Consider the following 22,509-nt stretch of genomic DNA (forward strand, 5'->3'; position numbering starts at 1 on the left):
AATATCACTAATGCTGCGCTTCACTGTAATGAACTGTTCTAAGTGCTACAGGGAAAACCAATGTAATGTGTTTATACTAATGAGAGATTACCAAATTTTCAATGAAAAGATACTCTGATTCAACACAAGAATTTCCCCCCTAAGGTCTTTAATGGATGTTTACCAGTCCGCACTAAAATATTAAATGCAAATTCTAGTTCAATGCCACTCAAACGGTAATGGTTCTTTTCTCAAAGTATTCCTAGAAAACTTTTAGTCAAACTCATACAGGTCACTTTCAGAGAACACTTACCCTTGTAAGGATGAGACTTTTGGAAACCTTGGAAGAATGAAGTAACCCCAAAGTAATCTTCAATTTCTCAAAGAGGTCCCTCATTTCACCACGGCGACGCCGCTCATTGGCAGTGTGTGTCCGGCGATAGTAAGCAAAAGCTTCTGCTTCTTTCTGTAGCTTTTCACTCCAGTATTCTGGTTTCAGTTTTACAGGAACTGGTGGAGTCTGTCCAAATAAAAGATTACCAACTAAGTATTCTTCACTAAATATCTTTCTTGTATCTGCTCACTTCCCCCATCCCAAATGGCACTGCTCTATTTTGTCACCCGTGATCTACTATCTGGACTCTCATAACTCTCATCATTCCCAATTTATCATCTCACTATTCTCACTTTGGAGGATTGTTGTTCCTTTCTGCAAATCTAATTTTAATAGTGTAAATGCTAACACATGCCAATGTTATCAAATCACTTCTCAAATTTCACTGGTAATTAAGGAAGAATTTGAGATCAGATGTGAAAAAACTTATCTATAGAATTAACTAGAATTAATTGTCTATATAAGTTATTAGAACTTGTTTTCATGACACAAATTACATGAAAAAAGTTTTATAAATTTTTCATTGGTGGAGGGGAAAAAGATCAAAAAAATTTTAAGACCGTTTGCATTTGGTGAAGGGTCAGCTGCCAGTCTTCCTGAAACAACTTTCCTATCCAACCCTTCTGAAGAGCTAAAAGTTTTCAAAACACAGTATGCAACCTTAGACCTCCCTGCCATTATAAAGGCTATTGGCTGCACGGGGATTCCTCATCCCTCCCACCCTAGGCTCTAACATTTAAATCTCAATCTTTCCATTTTTCAGAAAAGGCTTTCTTTAACCTCAGAATACCTTAGACATCCTTTCTTTCATTATTTCAATTTATATAAAAAAAAATAGATGTTTATAGTTTTAAATATAAATATATGAAGAGCTTATAATGAAAAGCAACTGTGCCCTGTACCTGTACCTGGATCCTCAGAAACAACCACTTTTTGATTCTTTTAACGGCTTTTTCTGGTTCTTAAATCTATATCCTAAATAAAAAATAGTAATACAAGCTTACTCTTCTATTTTATTTTCAATGCTATCTATTAACTTCTTTCTACTACACATAAGAGAATTCAATTCAGCTCATATTACTTGTTTACATCTCCCAGCCCATCCACCTAATCTTAATGTGTCAGTTTCCCTTTGCAACTGGAATAGAATTCTATCTCAATTTCTCATTTCACCAACAATATACAGTATGTCTTAATAAAATGAGCTATCAGTGGCTGTATTTGTCCCTTACTTCTACTTCTCTCTTTCACCTTCTAATTTGTTATTTGTACTTACACATTTTTCAAGATTGAAGTCTTCCTAACTTATTAACAGTTTAAGTTTTTAAAAATCATTAACAGTGACAAAGTATTATAAAGACTACTTATATAATGGATTGATTATATTTCCTGCCCGCTAATTTCTTAATTTTGTGATTTTCCCTGATATTTCTAATTGTCTTTCTTTTTTTCTGACAACATTTTGCCTTCCTCAAAACCTAAATAATATACTCAAAACTCTTATACAAAACCAATCTTTTTAAGGTTAACCTTACTGTGCCTCAATACAGTTTTGGGGTGGGGAGAGATGAAAAATACAAAACAGAAAGCTAGTACCAACTTAAAATACAGTATAAGACTATTTCAACAATTTGCATGTGATAGTTGGAATGCAAAATAATGGATTATATAAATTATTATGAAAAATGTTACATGAAAAATATTTTAGAATGAATAAGAAAAATAAAACAAATACAGTGACAGATGCAAAATAAAGCCATGCAAATATGTATCGTCTGAGACCCAAACCAAAAATGGGTTTTCAAAAGACTTGACATATCACCCTCCATCTCAATCCAACCTCCAGCAATGTCTTTATTTAGCTCTTAAATTAAGACAGACTGGGCCCTCCCTGATGGCATAGTGGTTTTGTTAAAGCACAGCACTAAGAAGCTAAAGCCACTTCAGCACGAGTTCGATCCCTGTCCCGGAGGGTGATCCACATGGCGTGGCAGACCTCTCCTGATCTGCCTGCTGCTCCCCTCAGCAGTATACTTCATCAATCTGCCTGTTCTGCTTCCCATTCTGTCTCTGGTGAATCCTCTCACTGCTCCTGTACCTCTGTCCTGTACCCCAGTTCTATATGCATAAATAAAATCTTTTAAATTAATTAATTAAGACAGACCAACAAGTGGAAAACGGTATAAACCAAACTCTTTTCCATTCTTAGTAAAAGATAAAGAGAAGCTCTTTCTTAACTATAGTTCCATAACATCACACACTAAATACATTAAGAAAGTAAAATTTTATAATTTCATGTTTCTTAAACTGCCGGTCATCATTTAAGAGAATATTTTTTGGCCACTAAAAATCATATGACTCCAGACAAGGAAGAAAGTCAGCTTGTTTACATCAAAACACTGCATTATAAGATTAGTTTTTCTAGTAAGCACATCAATTTTCATAAACTCCATACCCATTTTGATTGCCCTAAATAATTTGGAAACAGCAGGAGAACTATGAGGGAAAAATGGCATTAACAATATAATATGTTTAAGGGGAAAGTTGAATTGATTAAGTTATTGTTAAAAACAATCCAAAAAAGTAATAACTGAAAGAGCTAATTCTGTTTTAACCCTAAGGACAAATGTTACCAATTTTATTAAATGACTAACAATCATTAAATGGACTGTAAATACCTTTCGACTCTTTTCAGCAGCTTTTTCATCTGAAGTGATATGGGCACGGCACCTACATGAAGAACAGTAGTTTTCAATGACTTAATGAAATGTAATACTATAAAATCTATTTCACGACTTTATTTAAACCAAACTGTCTAACTTGTAACCAGCATCTTCTCAAGATACAACAGGTGACAATGTGAGCTATTCATCGATATTATTTTCTCTAAGAAAAGTATCCAGATAGTCCCTGAAGCTGTAAATTGCTTTTTCAATCATGAACTATATCAGGCACAGAAAAAATGTGTTAATAAATACATAAAGGAAAAAAAATGTATACACAAATACATAAAGAACTGCTGGGCCCTCCCTGGTGGCAAAGCAGGTTAGAGCACAGCACTTTGAAGTTGGCTGCGGCTGCTTCAAAGCGAGTTCTATTCCCCGCCCTGGAGGTGACCACATGGCATGGCAGACCTCTCCTGACCCACCCGGGGCTCTCCTCAGCAGTTTATTTTGTCGATATGCCTGTTCTGTTCCCTACTGTCTCTGGTGAATCCTCTTCACCGCCCCTGCACCTGTGGCCTGTACTCCAATTCTGTATGCATAGATAGGGAGGGAAGGAGGGAGGGAAGTGAGAGAAGGGAGGGAGGGACGGAGGGGGAGAGAGGAAGGAAGGACACTCTGGTATCTATTATCCAGCTTGAGATTAAAAAAAAAAACAACTCAAAAATATAAGAATCTATGTGCGGCTAATAACCCAATAACATTTACATTCATCTTTCTCTTAGGTAAACACCCCACACTGAATTTATCTCACACATCTTTACAATTTTACTAGCAATTTATAATATACCCCTGAAGACAAAATATTAGTAGCATTTTAAACATATTATAGTGCATTTTTCGTCAACTGATTTATTTCTCAACAATATAACTCATATGTTGATATTTAACTGCTAGATAGCACTGCAAAGTGTGAATTTCTCACAATTTTTTGCAATGTTAGTGGTTATTTTTTTTCCAGATTTGCCTTTTCACAGTGTTCTGATGGAAATTTTAAAAAATTTAACAATTTGTTCCTTTACAGTTCCTGCTCTTAATATATTCGTTATTTTTGGCCCTTTATTATTTCAGTCCAAAAGCATGGTATATTCATTTATTGAATTCTTCTCAACGTCTTTGAATAACATAAAAGGCTTGCCCACATTTTGTTAACAGTCCCAGTTATTTTCTGTTACTGTTATAAATGGTACTTTTTAGATTACATTTTTGTATGTTGTTTATTTGTAACTCTATTTTAGTATACAGAACTTATGCCCAGCAATATTGCTGAACAAATTATAATTAAGTTTTAATGAGATTTAAACTCTTTCCATCTTAACTACTAGACAACTGAAGCAGCCACCAAAAAGCTCTAGAGTTAAAAGAACTATCAGGCCTACTTCCCCTGTTCTTAGACCTTCTCAGCATCACTACAGATAAACAATCTTTCTCAATTCATAGCTACTTTATGAGCTATTATCTATTGTTAATGAGATAATAGGAAAAGCACACTCTGACACAAAATAAGAAACTTTTCCTTCTTTCCCTTATACCGTAAGCCCTCATTCATCAACACAAGACCTAGTAAAACAGAATAAATTTTTCTGAACAAATTGTCACAGATTTTATTTTCATTTCATCAGCTTCACAAGGTAGAAAACTCTTTAAAATCATACCTCACTTATTCTACTACTAAAGTAACCAAATTTAGAATGTAATGCCTTATCTTAAAAAGTAATCAGGATTTACCAAACAGTGACCCACTTGGGTCAGCTTTGCCAGATCCTGTGCCTGGGTTATATCTAATTTAGTATTTCAAATGGAAGAATTTCCTGACTTCATTTGCCCATGTTAAACAGCTACATACTAGCAAAACTAGTATTTTAGTTAACAATGTGTCAGACCCAAGTAGGCTATCCACATTTACACCAAAGCAAGTTTAATAGAACTCTCAATTCCAGCCCCTTTCCCCATCTACTCGTCAGAAAATGGGTGAAGGAAAAGGAACCTGGCCAGTTACCCAGCGCATAAACACAACATTTAGTTTTTTTATGGACACAAAACAACAAATAATCACCCAGAAAAACAAGACTTACGGCTGCTTGAAAGTCTGTGTGTGGGCAGTTGTGGTCTTCATGTGGGTAGCATTAGTTTCCTCAGAGAGCTCTTCCACAGTCTCAATATCCACCTGTTCCTCATCTTCATCAATGTATTCTACACAGTTATTCTGAAATACAACATTCCAACAGTAAATAGAGTACTGGGAAGAAAGCACACCTAAACTCTTCAACTGAATGTTCCCCTTAAAAAATCAACTTAGGCCCTCCCTGGTGGCGCAGCAGGTTAAAACACAGCACTAAGAAGCTAAAGCCACTTGCGCATGAGTTTGATCCATGCCCCGGAGGTGACCACATGACCCGCCCGCTGCTCCCCTCAGCAGTGTACTTCGTCGATCTTCCTGTTCTGCTCCCTACTCTGTCTCTGGTGAATCTTCTCACTGCCCCTGCACGTCTGGCCTGTACCCCAGTTCTATATGCATAAATAAATAAGTAAATCTTTAAAAGAAACAACTTAGTGCCAAACATTAATCATACACCATGATTTCTAATAATCCTAAACTTGTTATGCATAAGAAGGAATTAAGTCTTAAAGACAACATATGGATTATCATCAATCAAGAACTGCATTATTAAGTTCTAAAGTATACATATGTATTGAACAGATATCACATTCACCAGAGTCCCCAAAGGCCTGTATTGATGCTTGTGTTATTTCTAGTGGACAAGAAATTTGGGTACAGATGTAGAAAAGCTGCATAAATCTTAAGTTCAAAGAGCCATACAATAAAATCTGATGGAAAGAAAACTTCAGGTCCTATTTTAAAGTGCTTCAAAGCTAACTCCTTATCAAACACCCACAAAAACATACTCATGGCAGATATGGATGTAGACTATAACCCAAATAGTCTTCTAAGTCGCGTAAGTCCACAAAACAAGGGCCCTTGAAGAATTTCAGATACAAAAAAAAGCCCAAGATAAGCTATTGTTATACTTAAAAAGGAGTCTATCAGTAAGCATTTATTGAGCACCTGTCACAGAAACTCACTGTAGAATATTTTATAGAATATAGGATATGCAGGTATTTTTAAGTCCACCTTTAAAAGTAGTGTTTACTATGCCAGAAACTAAATAGTGAATGTTACCTATAACTTTACTGTAACCACAGTCACAACTCAAATGAAGCATCCCAATCACCTTATTAATTTCTATGCTTAAACTTGTTGGAAAATTTACTTACCCCCAAATTACAGGCTCCATAAGGCTGATAAGAGACTAAATGCAAGCCATTATTTATATTCCCCAATTTAAGGACATTTAAAACAATCTATATTAGATGTAAACAACATATATTAGCATTTACTCAATGAAGTTGAATCTAACAGAGTGCCAACAGAATCCAAAGAGTGTGGATACTAATGTAAGAGGTATTTACAATACATAAGCTGAAGAATGTCTGCCTACCTAATGGCTTTCACTGCAGACTTCGTAAGTAATATACCAAAACCTTCACAGTGGAAGATTTAAATTAAAGTGGCTATTCATAATTTTCCATACACTATTCTAACACTAATTGCAAGCATAAAAATAGCAATAGTGTTAAGATATGTACATAAATATAAAATACTATTTAGGTTTTAAAGATCATTTCATATAATATTCTCACATTAAAAACGTCAGTGTGCCATGTACGTTAGATTCCCTATTAGGAAACAGAAACAATCCCACCCTTAATGATCAAAGACACTTTAAAGCTTCTAGTAAGTCAGTTCTACTGACAGCAATAGTTTTCACTGGTTTTAAAGCTGGACTGTTTTGATCTGATGCTTATCCACAATGATTCATGCTGGAAAACTATAAGAAGTTCCAAAAAAGTAACTCCTAAGGTCTATGAATAAATACCAGCTACCTACAAATAACTGTCCTTTAAAATAACTAGGCTATAGCTGGACTATAAGGTGAATGCATATACAACCATCAAATTTTAGAGCCAGATCCTCATTTTACAAATGAGAAAATTGAGGTACAGAAATAAACAAGAAAGGAGTATTAAATTATTCAAACATTTTAGAATTCTAGAATACTGCTGTTGCTATGTTTCATCTGCATAAGGAAGCTTGGCATTAACAAAGACCAGATAACAGAATCTGCATGAAGTCAGATTCTAAAGCAAATACTGCAAAACAATCAGGGCATAAAGTTTATTATCTGATCTTTATGGGGGACACTATTTTAGAGCACAGCAGAGGCAGCTAGCTATGATTTACATGAAACTCCATGTCAGAGGTGAGCAATCCACACCCCTCCTGCTTTTGTAAATATTTACTGGAATACAGTCACACTCATTCACTTACTATTGTTCATGGCACTTTTCATGCTAAAACTGAGTCAACAGCAAGTCATACCAACTGCAAATCTAGCCCTTTATAGAAAGTTTATCCAACTTCTGCCCTATTTCTGACTCCAAATTACTTAGTTCACTAACTATAATCCTAAATGGACAGTCCAGAAAAATGGTTTCAGAAAAATTTTAAAAATATGAAGGTCATATTATAAATGAAGATGGCCAATGTTCAGAATATAAACTTGAAATATTTAACTAAGGAGATAATTTAAAAGCAACTTAAGTATGGATTACACTAAAATATTAAATGTACTTCCCTTTTTTCCTTCCCCAAAAGAAAAACATTTCTGTAAAAGCAGGTAGAAAAGTAACTCTCTAGTCACCCATTCTGGTTCTTTGTATGTATCACTTTACATAGTGAATACCAAAGAAACGAACTGAAGTCAAAAGGGAGTAGTAGTTTTAGGATTTCTCTGAAACCCAATCTGATAGGGATTCACAAGCACCCTTTTCCTAAGGGCCTTCCCATAGTATCAGAGAAGTCTCAAAGAACAATATAAGCTCAATAAATGTTACCTGACTGACACAGTCTAAAAACTACAGTAATTTAAACATGACCTAAACCTATGCATACAAATGAATGTATCAGGTCTTAGTGATCTTCTGGAAAAGCTACTGTCTCTAATAATTTAAATCATTTAAATCCTTGAGGTTTCAGTCACAACAAAAATGGGCTCACCACCTTTTCTACATCATCAACCTCCTCACTCTGGTAGTCAGAAACAACATCCACAATCTCATCAATAGTATCATCGGTTTTCTCATTCTCATCTTCCTCGTCCTCCTCTTCCAAATCCAAAACAGTGAAGTCAGTACTGCTTCTCCCACCCTTCTTCTCTTGCTTTGGTTGGATCTGTTCTCCTGGGAGCAATAAATGGCCTTGAAAATGTCCTTCCCCTCTGCTCCCTTTTGTAGTTCTCCTAGGAACAAGGGAAAAGGCTGCAGGACTAGAAATTCTACTCCAAGAATCACACTTAGTTTTTAAAACTCTGGCATTCTCAGTAGTTCCACTTTCTCCAGGGAAATCAGATATGCCTTGTTCTTGTTGAAGCACATCTGAATTTTCCTGACAAGTCTTTGTTTCTTTAATTAACTGCTCATCTGCCTCTTTCTTACATTCTTGTGAACTTCCAATACACTTCTGGGCCAAAGGGTCCTTAAGGTGTTTTCTCCATCTCTCCTTAACACTGTCCTGCTCCAAAGAGTCACTACATCCCTTCTCCTTGGCCTGTGGCTGTGAGTCAGAATTCTGTTCCATAACCCTGGTCCTTGATAATTCAAGTTTACCTTCTTCTTTACAAAATGATTCCTCTGAATCATTTAATTCTTTCTGCTGTTCCACTTTCACATCAAGTTTTTTAAGTTGTACATTACTTACACTTTGGACTGTCATATTACTGGCTTTTTCAGAAATGGTCTTAACCTCTACAACAACCAGTTTTTCTTTGGAACTGTTATGATTCCTAATACTATACTCTTCATCAACATCTTTATAGTCTTCCTCGATTTGTGACCTAGTAATGTGGGAACGCTCAGAAGGTTTAACAGATGCAGGATCTTCTTCTGTAAGAGATTCTTCCTCTAAATGATCACCCCCATCTTCCAAGGAATCATTCAGGGTTTCTTCTGAAGCAGCTGCTCCTGAGTTTTGCTTTATTTTGCTCGTCTCAGGATCTGTAGCTTCTCCTCCTGGCTGTAAGGTCTTTTTCTTCTCCTGTTCTCTTTTTAAAAAGCTCATTTCATCTTTTGGGTCTGCACTCTGGGATTCTCTCTTCATCTGAAGAGAAGCAACATGTTGAAGAACAGAGCTGGGAACAGGTTTTTGTCCTGGGAGCTGTAACAAGGCAAAACTACCAGACTGGAGAGGAATAAGACTGGCTGTACCAACAGACTGCCCCGCTGAGCTACAGGCTACTTTGGTTTCAGAGCCTGTTTTACTCGGCAAGCTTTGTGGTTCCGGAGCGGAAATCCTCAGGGTAAGTGTACTAGACTGAGACGCAAAACTAGGTCCAGAAGAAAGCAACGATGGTGCCTGTGTGATAACATTCATTGCTGGAGAAGATCCAACAGCCTGAATTACAGGATTCATAACAGAGAAAGAGGATGACGCAGAAGATGATGGTGTTTCTGAAGGTTTGGAAGGAGTGGGTAACCGGATTCCCATCACAGATCCTGGTAAGAAAAAGAAAGTTTATATCATTACTGCCCAGATCAAGATTTCTAAGTTACACTTTCTTAATGGACATGTGACTTTAAGATATTAAGACCAATCCTGGTGTATCAACATAACACATTCAAATGATTCACAGAAGAAATATTTGTTCATCAGAAAGAACTCCAATTTTATACCTGGGTTCCGAAACATTACAGGCTGTAAGTTGGGCTGAGTACTAGAGCCTCGAAGCTGATGCAAAGGGAGAAGCTGGACAATCTGCCCATTAGGGTGCCTGAATAAGTTCATTCCACTCGGGCTCCTAACAGGCTGCAAGACCATTCGATGTCCCTGAAGTTGTGTGTTTGGGACAGGTCTAAGAGTAGGAGAACCTTGTTGCACTGGAATCAACAACAGTCGAGGTCCAGCACGTTTCACTGTGTTAGGAGAGATCTGTGGAGTAGCCACTGGAATTTGAGGGGCACTTTCTGAAAAACAGGAAATAGAAACATAATATAAGAACTTCCTTACCATACACAGAAAAATTATGACAACAAAGGATCTTGCCTTCTACAGTAACTTTTAATTTGAATTATGAAGTTGGCGATCCTGAAACTCTATGATACACTATAATCCTATAGCTGAGAACAGTTTATTTTAAGCCTAAGTATTAACCCGACATAGTAGGACCTTACATTAAGAATAACAGAAAAAGAGGGGAAAAAATATAAGAGTAACAGAAAAAGAAATCTCCAATTGTGAAGTGCTGCATTTAAAAAGTTAATGCTACTGGGCTAATGAAAAACACTAGCAGGTCTCTAAACCTGGATTCACATTAAAATTAGAGAGACTATCCATGATAAAGTGCTCTTCAACTTTAAAATTCAGACAGTTAACACTTATGACTTAGTATCAATAGTTCATCCTCAAGATAAAATCAATAAATAAAAATCACAAAGTATAAAAAAGCCTCTTGGCTTTTTAATTTCACTGACACATAGGCAAAGCCTAGAAGACTTGTGGAAATTATTTTTCAAAAGGGAAAAAAATACATACCCCCTAAAAATGGAATGAAATTAAGGGGCATCCAAGAAGGAAGGAAACAAAAGCATGATTAGGAAGAGTCAAAAGAGGGTTTAACAAGAAATTTCAAACTGCTGCTAGTATCTACAGATGCTCCTTAATGTTTGGAAATAATATTGTCTGAAGACATGGGGCTGATGTGAGCAATCTATATGCAGATTGTTGGCCACAGGTATAAAGAGGTTGAGATACAGATAATAGTAAATATAAATAGAATTCATCAAACATTACCTTAGTTTACTTATTTAACATTAATAATCAAAGCAAAGATTTTAGCCTAACATGCTATTCTATCCAATGAGCATTCTGCCCACGAAACATATCAAATTTCTGAAAGAAAACCATGTTCCTAACATTTAAATAACAAAATTTATATAGAAGATCCAGACTATTCTTGAAAATAAAATAAAACACAAAGACCAAATTGCTCATGGGAAAAAATATTCAATTCGAACAAAAACCATCTTATGCGAAGTAGAAATGTTAATACAGTCTTAATTTCCTAAACATTTTTACTCAAAGTATGTCAGAAAGTAAAAGTATAATTACTGCAACTCAGACCACAAAAGCAACATTTTTACACATTAAATGAGTGTTCACTGAAATGTGGAACAGAGGAAGGAGAGAAAATAAGGGAAGTCAAATGAAAAATTCAGATGTCTAAATGCTCAGTTGAGATTCTTTTCATGAACCTACAACAAAATTACACACACTTCCTTAGAAGTAGCAGTTCTATGAATCAATTTCATTTATAGAAGAACACATAAGGTAATTTTTTTAACATCAGTACTACCTCAAATGATATTTGCAAAAGATACTTTCAGGCGGCATATGTATATGAAACCACTAAATCACACTGTCACAAAGTAATTCCCCTTTCCAATTTCAATCCTCTTAATAATATACAGAAGTACCATTCTGATGTCTTTCATACTAAGCCAGAACTTTCCAGCTTTCTTCATTAAGAGAGAACAGGTCATATGCTATGAATAGGCAGAAGTTTGCTGGAATTAAAAAAAATTTTTTTATTATCCCTAGTGTATTTACTTATGGAATTAGCCTCTATTTTGCTAAGTAATGTTAGTTTCCAATTAAAATAATGTTGCTCCTTTTGAAAATGCATTTAAGTAATAAACAAATGAGTGCTCTAAGAAAGAATATTAAGTTAATAATAGTACAAATGAGAAGCAGCACAAACAACCTGAATGCATATTCTGAGTGACTAAAATCTGGGAAACAATGAAGTTTTTAAGAAGTTTAGCTACAGGCCCTCCCTGGTGGCGGAGTGTTAAAGCACAGCACTAAGAAGCTAAAGCTACTTCTGCATGAATTCGATCCCCACCTGCCCCAGCAGACCTCTCCTGACCTGCCTATTCTGCTCCCCTCTCTGTCTCTGGTGAATCCTCTCACCGCCCCTGCACCTCTGGCCTGCACTCTAGTTCTGTATCCATAAATAAATCTTAACAAAAAGAAAAAGAAGAAGAAGTTACGCTACTTGATAGCTTCATGATAGAATTACAGATTGGAATCCATAAGATAGTTTTAAAAATATAATCAGTTAAAATGACAAGATACGAACCCTGGGATTCTATAGCAAATGTTAAACAAGCATCTTCAACAAAAGACCTCACTTCCAATATTATTTATTAAATAGCTAGCTATTTTTTTATGCCAACAAATTTAATATTGCCACCTTTCAACAACTGAAGTTCAACAAAACATTTTGAACATTTCAGTTTATAAACTTCCAAATTATTTATTTCCTAAAATATCAACAGGGATTAAGTTCATGTCACTGAAGGCAAAAACTTTTAGTAGGAAAAACACCAGTCACCAAGACTGAACTGCTTATGACTTTTTATTTCCCCTCAAAGACTCTCAATCTATTCCACAATTAATTCTTCTTGAGTATACTAAGAGAATATTTACTTTCGCTGTTTGAATTAAAATATAAAAATTACCAAAGCATAGGATATTTCCAACTCAAACTCAACCTAATTCAACAAGAGAAAAATTTTAACTAGAAGTTAATAAACATAAAATACTAGCATCCTATAAACAAATGTCCTTTTTCTGTTTGTGCGTAATAATTAAACAGAATGCTCAGTAGTATATGGGAAGTGGGCTGATTCATAAATTATTTTTATTAAGCAAGAGGAGCTAGAATTTTAATTTTCACAGCAAGGAGAAGGAGGAAACCCAGCTTGGCTGCAGCATAGGCAGCAGCTCTCACCTCTTTCTTCACCCACTCACTCCCATTCTCCCCCCCCACCCCCACTATAAAAATGAACACCATTCCCAACATGAGTGCCCACATTTGGGTTCCCTCCTCAGCAATGTGAGTACCCCAGCTCTCAGCACACACAGCAAGTTGTACTTCCTGCTTAAGTATCTACTGACTCAAAGTTCCACTCCCATAAACATTATTTCAGTGTGCTATAACCAGCAATTTTTTTTTCCCTAACCTTGATGTATTTTAAATATCTCCTAAGGAATCTCTAGCTCTACTAAACCATTTGTCAAGGATATTAATTTACCACCAAGGTGCCGGTTATGGTTGGTATTACTAGTTTTCTGGTTACAAAGCTGCATTAATTTTTAGTGGTTTCCCCTGAAATTACCCACGAGCTAAATTAATTTTAGTGTTGAATTTTGCAAAGTACAACAATTTTCAGGAATACATATGTATCATGTTATAGCAGAAACACCTACACTGTTACCCTGAAATATAACCTATTACAACCATCAAGTTACATAAATAGCTGTACAGTAAACCAGCCAGTAACATCTAGGCCTTACCTGGTCTCTGGCTCACTGGTGGACTCCCATCAATTCCCGAGAGTATAATGGGAACAGAGCCCAGAGATGAAGTTGGTGTGGTCACCATGGAAGAAGATGCAGCTGTGGTCACCACGACTATGGAGGTGGAGGCAGTGGAAGCAACAGGAAGAGTTATGGTTGGAGAAGATGCTACCAAAGACTTAGGAAAAGCAACAGAAGCCACAGGGGTAGTAATCCCAGTCGTTTTGATAAGGTTCACAGTGGCTGTAGACTGGGTAGGTGTTACAGAGGTGCTGGTATTAGTTTCAGAGACCTCAACAACCCCTGCAATGGTGGCACCAGAAGAACAAGTAGTTTCTTTAGCTCCCACGTCAGAAATAGCAGTCATAGGTGTCACAGCAGTAACATTCTCTAAAAACACTTGAGGGGTGGTAGTAGTGACAGCAGCAGTCACAGGGCTGCACACCTGTACTGGCTCAGAAGAAACCACAGGTGTGACGACCATTACTGGAGAAGGTCTGATACTGAACTTCTGTGGCCCTGTTAGGGGTTGGGGTGTGCTAACTCCAGGTATCTTCTGCTGCAGGGCTCCAACTTTACTCATCACAAACTGTGTGAACACACCACCAGGAGAGGGTCGAGCCGCTGCAAATAAAAATTTGCAGGTCAAAATCTTCAGTTCTCATATTTTATCCTCTTAGTGACTGTGTTTATTAACATTTATTGTGCACCACTGGGCCAATTTCTTACAGGTACTACCTACCCGTATTATACGTGCCAATTCCCACTGAGAAATAAACACTTCCCTCAACCCAAATCGAACCTTTATAATTCTAAAAGGAAGGGAATTAAAATCGGGGTGTTATTATTAGATTCTTTTGGCTATGGAATACAGTCAAGTTGCCAGGACATAAAAAGACAATACATACAACATACAACTTCATCATTCAAAACAGATAAAGAAAGCAAGAAGGGAATTTTTTCCCCAATTCTTCTTTAAAAACTTGTCCCTACCATTTCCTCCCATCCCAGCACCTCCACCTTTTATTGTCCTCTTATGAGACTAAGTACACATTTCTAAAATGTCTATCTACATTTTTCAAAAGAGGGAGGATAGGGCTGCTTTTTAAAAAGATTATCAATTAAAACTACTTTTTTTAAACAAGTAGGAAAATGGGTTCTTTTTAAGGTATACACCGCCTATCCCTCTCTCTTCATACAACACCAGTATTAAGCCAGAAATTTCAATCTCCTATTAGAGGAATAAAGTACAGAAATAGACACTTTTACATAACATTTCTATATAAATTTGAAGCAAAAAGCAGAATTTAACTATATGTTCTAGGAATGTTAAAACACTAATGTTTTTAAGAAGGTAATTTATTATAGACTAGTACTAAAATGATAAAGAAAGATTTTCACTCACAGAACAGGGATGAATAGATCAAGCAACATTTCTAAAATCAGATGTTACAAGAGTCTTGTACTTTAAAGCCTCATTCCAGTTAGTTCCTTGGTTTCATAAGTTCAAGGAACATACACACATATGATTGATATCAAATAACAATAGTCTTCCTAGGAAAATCAGAAGTACTTAAAAATGTCTTACCTTTTTTAAAGAAACCAAATTGTAATCTAAGTCTTTTCTGCATTAATAAAATTAGTCTGACAGCTGAGAGGTGACTGTAAAACTAACCAAGATCAATTTACTAATACTCTATATCATCAGAAGAGTTGCCAAAAAAGGGCCTCCCTGGTGGCACAGGGGTTAAAGTCTCAGCACTATCAAGTTAGCACCAGCCACTGCATCATGAGCTCAATTGTAGGCCAGGAGCTGACCCACATGGCGCAGTAGGCCTCTCCCGTCTTGCTTGCTGCTCCCCTCAGCAGTGTATTTCAGTAGACCTGCCTGTTCTGCTCCCCAATCTGTCTCTAGAATACTCTCTTCCCCCCACACCTCTGGCCTATAACCCAGTTCTTATATGCATCAATAATTAAAAATAAATCTTTTTTTAAAAGTTACCAAAGCAAACACAAAAAAAAAGGCAAGCAAGAAATCAAAAGTAAGAATAATGCCAACAGTTTTACAACCTCCCTACCTGTATCCACTGGCCCAGCACCAAATCACAGGCCTTTCCAAAGCACATACAAAGGTTCCACTTACCAATTGGTCTCTTTGCCGGGACAAATGCCTTCAGATTCTTCCCAGGGCGATTTGCTGTAGTGCCGGAGGAGGAAGCCGATTTGGAATTGGATGTTGAAGGCAACAGGGTACGTGGTTTCCTGGATGCAGCCACCTTGGCATTTGATGCTACCTTGGAGATGACAGTACTGAGGGTTGAGAGGTCCAGGACTGAGGGTCGCAACCTGCCTGTGATATAAGCAGCTAGCCTATTGGCTGGATGCAATGCCCCCATCTGTCCCAATAGCAACTTAGCCTGCGGGTAACTCTTACCATTAACCTGAAACAAGTGGCAAAGAGAAATTCTGTAAAGATAAAATTCTCTTGCTAACTCATCTCCCTTGACAGGGGTTTCATTTTTACAAGGTTTAAAAAGTCTATTTATCAGATTTAAAGGAAAAAGAAATGGACTTTTTCCATTTAGGATAAGCTGAGTAATTAGAAAGTGAAAATATGCTATCATCTGATATTCTGAACTAATCTCATTGCCTTCATTTTGGTGGTTTCAAAACAGAAAATCCTAGAAAGTCATAATTTCTGCACATTGGATAGTGTAAAATACAGTCAAATCTAGGATATCATCCAAACTTTATACATAAGCAATACTAGTTAAGCTATTAACAATCATCAGTAAAATGGATAAAACCGTTCCTCAAAATCTCTGACAAGATTAGGTAAGCACAATAAAGCTTTCATAAGAGTTCTTGCAAGTATTCTCCATATTTGAAAAATATGTAGTGAATCTACCACTTGATTTATACTTAAGCCATAAAGTCATCTCAGTTTTCAAAAAACTCTGCTTTGAAGATACTGTCTTCATCTCTTGGACAAAATATGGGTTCAAGATAAACATTAGAAGAAACTCACTGTAATTCTAGAAATAGCCATGAAACTGCCAAAAGAAAGTGAGTCAATAAATGAGGTAAAGATTTTTCTCTACTGCCTGAGTTAATAGTCTGCCCATCTTGGGCAGAATTTTTATAGAAAGAAAGAAAACAAAATCCTCTTATTCTTACCCACATTCTTTAAGTCAGACTGCTGGGTGACTAAAGACAACCTTTGTCCTGTCCCTTTTTCCTGTCATTTAAATGAAGCAGAAAAATGCCTACTCTCTAAATTAATAGGGATTTGATGAAAATAGTTACAACAAGCCACTATACCTTCCAAGACGCAATATTACTTTCCAATTCCTAAGTAAAATTGTACTTATTCCCAGACTGAGCAGGAATATCTCTGCTTTATGTCTGGTAAAAAGAATGTGATCTTTCCATTCAGAAGTAAATTTTATTATAGAGTTTTTTTCAGATCTATGGAGCTTAAGGTCAGATATTCCAATTTGCTGCATTGGGACTTGTTCTAAAGACTACTCAGCAGCTTTCTCAATGTTTACATTACAGTGGTCTGACTGTTAGAGCAAAATAACATTTTACGGTGATTTGTTGTCTCAGGTAAGAGAATACAAAACTCCTAAGCCAGTACCTCAGGAGGTGTCATCTCTCTAGAAATGCTCTCAAGTAAGTCTCTATGCCTATCAGTCAACATATGAAATTTTTTTTAAAAAAAGTTCTTCTCATGATTAAGAGTTTAAAAAAACATTAACAGAAGCAGTTACATAGCACCATCAAGAGTAAACTGCAATTAAGAAGTTTTTAATCAACTACATTAGTAATTATTACTTATGGAACTATACTTGTCCAGAGATGTGGTCGTGCTTGTAAAATCAAGTCATTTTAACATTAAGTCAGATATATTCACACATTTGCTACTCATATAAAAGTGCATTTAATGTCACTGAGCAAGAGGTGAAAATCTTTTTGACTATTAATAAAATTTTAATTCAGCACTTCTCTTTCCAAAGAGTATCCTAGATGCCAGTGTAACTTTGCTAATATAATATGCCTGAATTACAAAACAGCATATAGAGATATTTGTGCTATAAAACGATTATACTGAGAAAACAAAACTTATGAGTCAAAGAAAATAAATGCAGCTCAATTTTTTAAAATATTATGTAATTGAACTCTATCTTACTAAACTTAAATTTCTTCCATGTTTCCAAACATACTCTGACTTTAAATCAATTTTAACTTGTTCTGAAGCTATCCACTAATAACCCTAAAGAATCTCCTTGTTATCAAAACATCACAAGAACTCAGGCAATAAAGTTTAAGAAAAGCCACTTTCTGGAAGACAAAGAAAATTAACTTCAGTCTACTATAAAAAGATAATGATTTTGTCACTCAGCTCCCAGGAAATGTGAAGACAAATTATGTCAGGCTCACAAAGGGCCCTGAAAAAAAATCAAGATGCTACCTAAGTATAAAAAACTGCTACACCCAGATTAAAGGTAATTCTCACCTGGATAAGCCCAGATGTGCTTGAACTGGGTTTACGTCTACAGGCCACAAGCTTCCCTGCAGGAGAATGCCCTGCATAAGCGGGTAGACTTTTGCCTCCATGTAATCTCTCCCTCACTGAATCCAAGGCATCTGTCTGCATAGAAGAGATATCCTCCATTTTCCCAGGGGATAATGGACCATCAGGAGTCTCTGATCCAGATTTCTCAGCCATATCATCTTGGTCTTGACATGATGGCATAGAGATTTTCACACGAGAAGAATAAACAGGAGGGTTCTTCTCACCCCGGCTCTTTCGCTGAGAAGCCAACTCAATGATGAAGCTGCCCACCTTAAGTGACTGTGGCATGTTGCTATTGATGTGCTGAGATAAGATGCTCAAGATCTTGTTCCGATCCTCCTCCCAGTTGCAATCTGAGATGATTTCTATCAGTTTGGTGGGGCCACCAGGTGATCTCTGATGCATATAGGAAGTAGAAGAGGATTCCCCTTCATTGCAGGAAGACTTCCAGCTCTTTTCTGATAAAGAAATGAAAGACAGTTTTGTAACACAACATTTTATACTTAACTTTGAAAATTTATTTGAGTTCTAAGAAAACTGCCTGGGTCACAGAAATTCAACAGTTGCTCAGCGTCCCATTCCCCTGTACTTACAGTGGTAGTAATTTAACACTCAGAATCTGGGAGCTTTTCAGGAAAAAGAAAAATTCAAGAATAAGGCTATATAATATTCTTCACTATCCTACTGAGTCAACTTTCTGAAAAAATGAGAATGCCACTAAAGATTGTTCTCAAAGTCTCAACCATTAGATAAAAACATGTTTTCTTGCAAAGCATTACATAACCAAGGTTAAACTTATTTGATACAGTTCAGTGTTCTGATATATATAAAAGGCAAAAATGATCTGAAGGGTAGCTTCAATTATTAAGAACAGCAAGAGATGAGCCCTCCCTGGTGACACAAGGGGTTGAAGTGCAGCACTACGAAGCTAACAACCACTGCAGCATGAATTTGATCCCAGACCAGGGAGCTGACACACATGGCAGGACTTCTGTCCTGCCCACATCAATGTACTTTAGTAGATCTGTCTGTTCTGCTCCCCACTCTTGTCTCTGGTGAATTTTCTCATCCCCCACACCTCTAGCTATACCCCAGTTCTTGCATACATAAATACGTAAATCTTTTTTTTAAAAAATAGCAAGATTATAATATTATACTCTACCCTTTAGTTTCTACTGCAAATACCTCTCTGAATTATTTTTATGTCTCAAGATAGAACTGTTCCACTTCTATAGTATATGCGGATCAAATAATCAATGTGTTTATATTTGTTTTAACTAGATGAACATTTCACTAGACACTTCTATTTCTATTGCAAAGTGCCGCCACCGCCTGCCCCCCCCGCCCCCCGCCCCAATCCAGTGTGTCACAAGCTTCTAAGATCCCCTTGGCCTTCAGGGTGGTCATGCTCTTAGGTGGGTAGATTCCCTATACCCCAGCAGTCTTCTCTACTTAAATTGTTATGGTAATATTATTACTTTGTGTGTGTCAAACAAAAAAACTCAGGAAACTATTGTTCAAAGAAGCCATAAGAAACAAAACTAAAAACAATTTAACTCCCTCCATATCATCTCTCATCACTGTGATTCCAGCAGTAGTCTCTACTAAATAAACCAGTGATATCCTTCCTTCTTTCCTCTGCATTTCTTCAAAGATAAGGGCTATTGAGACCCCAAGGAAAATTTTAAACAGCTAATGATGCCAATGTCACATCATTAAAAAAAAAAAAGAACTACTGGCCTTATGCTAAATGTAACTTGCAATGTACCATATCAATGCAAATGAACTTTATTTCTTAAACAGGCCAGGAATGAGAAGGTACACCAAATAATATGTGTATCTATGACTTCTATATTTAGAAACTAAGACAGGTTAGGTGGATTTTTATTATTATAATCCAGCCCTATATAAGTATTATTAAATGATAAGCTCTTGATACTTATCAGAATCTGCATTCTGACCTTGAGATTTATCGGAATCATCCTCCAGGTCACAGGTGATTGCTTTCAAGGACTGATGTTCAGCCTCAGGTTCCTGAGGAAGGGAATAACACATCAAGAACTACTTCAACACCTATTTAGTAACAAGAGAGATTAAGACTAGGGTATAAACACTAAATCTCTCAAAAAAGCCTAAAACAGTAGAAATAATAAAATGGCAACCTTTCATCACATCTTCAGGTACAGTTGCATTACCATTATATAACTACAGGCAAGAACAAATAATCTGCTTTCTAATGTATTTAATAGTGATTGAGTCACCAAGAAAACAATTTACATTGCACTTTATAGTGTATTCTAGAGAAGTGGGTTGGGGGAGAGAAGCTGATGTTTAATGGAATAAGCTTCAGTTATTTAGAAAAGTTGAAAGAGGCAAATTCTAATAATTGCCTCATCCATGACTTTGATTAAAGCCAGAAATGTTTAAATTTAAAAAAGTCACCCCTGTATCAGAAAGTGTAGTACTTTTAATAAGGGATTGATCTTCAAAAAAGGTTTGTAGAGAAATAAATGGGCATACATGACATGCAAGTCTACATTATTTCACAAAAATTACTGAGTTATTCTGAAAGTAATGCAAATTCTACTACCAGGCACAGCAAATTGTAAGTTAAAAAAAAAATTATGGGGCCCTCCCTGGTGGTGCAGCGGGTTAAAGCACAGCAAGCACTAAAAAGCTAAAGCCACTTCAGCATGAGTTCAATCCCTGCCCTGGAGGTGACCCACATGGGCCAGCAGACCTCTCCTGACCTGCCCGCTGCTCCTCTCAGCAGTCAGCCTGTTTTGCTCTCCACTATCTCTGGTGAATCCTCACTGCTCCTGCACCTCTTGCCTGTAACCCCAGATCTATATGCATAAATAGATCTTTTTTAAAAAAAAAAAGAGAGAGAAATTATGTAATGATTCACCTTTGTACTACAGTTCTCAGGACTAGAATGACATGAGTCCTGCTGGTGAAATGATGGGGGTGGGGATGGAGATGGCTGTCTCTCTTCCTCCTTCTTCCTTTCATAGACTCGAACTCGGGCACAAGTCATCATACTTTCAAAGTACAAGTAGACTGGATCCTTATCCTCTTCCCGAATCTGTAAGTTTCATACAACAAAACATTCCATACATTGGGGGGAAAAGTCTCCTAGACTCCAAAAGGAAAAGGCCATTTAATCTTTGTTTCTAATACAAAATCTGAAATTCTTAAATGCAAACTTTAAGGTTAAAATAGTACAGTAACAGTTTATATTTGTTAAATCCTGGTACAGTCAAAAAGGATCTGATTCTCTATGAGAAATTTCAGATCACAACAGAGTAGAGTTTCTCAAATTTTCTGTAGTGAAGGATACATTTCTTTATTACCACTACAGCCAGAACAAAAGACACATAAAGCAAAATACAAGCCCAAGATATTTGGTAGATATAAAAACTTCATCAACTTGCTTAAAAGTTTGTAAGTATTTGTTCTCATTTTCTATATTTATTTCATCATTGGTAACACACAATTTGGTAAGTACTGGCACAAAGACTACAATGAATAGCACTGTACTACAGGTACTATAGAACCTTTCTCAATTTAAATAAACAGGGAAGACCGAAATATCTAACAGTCAGAAATACTTAAGCTACTAACGTAACAATCTTCACAGTCATTAACATCAATTTCTATTTGAAATTTCACACTTTCTATGTTATATATGAATGATGGTATTTTCTTAATGATCTTGTACCAATAAAATGTACTGCCCTTGTATTACTCAATTACACTAGGGGAGTAAGATTATCTTTAAAAGACTTTTGCTTACCACAGGATTCGGTTTGGGAGTATATGCCCGTGCAGGTTTAATTCCAGTGAGCGGTTTGCCCTTCACAGTAGTAGATAAAACTTCTGGTTGAGGCAACAACAATGGTTTCATAGGCTCAATGACAGAAGGCGTTGGGATATAAACTGGCTCTGGATCTACTTCACCTTCTACTTTCACCCATAATGGGTAATGTCGAACAGGCTGTTCAGGCTCTGTTTCACATATAGCTTAACAAAAATGAGGACAAGATTTAGGAACCTCTGGCAACCAATGTTTACTGAGATATACTGCTGAACAAAATATGCTCACTCATAAAAAGCAGTAACTCATTATAAAAAAATCAAACAGATACTCCCTAAAAACTTTCATGTGTCTTCATAAAGCTTAATTTAGTCACCATTAACCAAAGGTTTGTTGAATATCTATTATAAATCAAATACTGTTTTAGGTATTCCAGTGAACACAGTTATAAATTTAAAAAGTTTCTATCATCAGAGTCTACAATCTAGTCAGAGAAAACTAATAAACATGTAATATCAAGTATCAAACAGAAAAATATAG

At 36.3% G+C, this 22,509-nt stretch overlaps 1 protein-coding gene across 2 annotated transcripts in view; it reads right to left on the reverse strand.

Moving 5' to 3' along the window:
- Positions 1-22,509, reverse strand: part of MGA (MGA, MAX dimerization protein) — a 100,788-nt gene that overhangs the window by 10,267 nt on the left and 68,012 nt on the right. The window contains exons 10-20 of one of the 2 annotated variants that reach the window (XM_004687891.2): positions 21,949-22,175; positions 21,061-21,237; positions 20,114-20,186; positions 18,093-18,610; positions 15,717-15,867; positions 13,571-14,197; positions 9,886-10,176; positions 8,219-9,708; positions 5,172-5,302; positions 3,052-3,103; positions 293-499 (exon numbers count right to left, since the gene is read on the reverse strand). In XM_004687891.2, the coding sequence (XP_004687948.1) occupies positions 293-499; positions 3,052-3,103; positions 5,172-5,302; positions 8,219-9,708; positions 9,886-10,176; positions 13,571-14,197; positions 15,717-15,867; positions 18,093-18,610; positions 20,114-20,186; positions 21,061-21,237; positions 21,949-22,175 (3,944 nt within the window). The remainder of the gene's footprint in view (positions 1-292; positions 500-3,051; positions 3,104-5,171; positions 5,303-8,218; positions 9,709-9,885; positions 10,177-13,570; positions 14,198-15,716; positions 15,868-18,092; positions 18,611-20,113; positions 20,187-21,060; positions 21,238-21,948; positions 22,176-22,509) is intronic. The other variant, XM_004687892.1, reaches the window with a different exon arrangement.

This window comes from Condylura cristata, unplaced genomic scaffold (genome assembly GCF_000260355.1).
Source record: "Condylura cristata isolate star-nosed mole 26May11 unplaced genomic scaffold, ConCri1.0 scaffold00023, whole genome shotgun sequence".
Taxonomy (NCBI): Eukaryota; Metazoa; Chordata; class Mammalia; order Eulipotyphla; family Talpidae; genus Condylura; species Condylura cristata.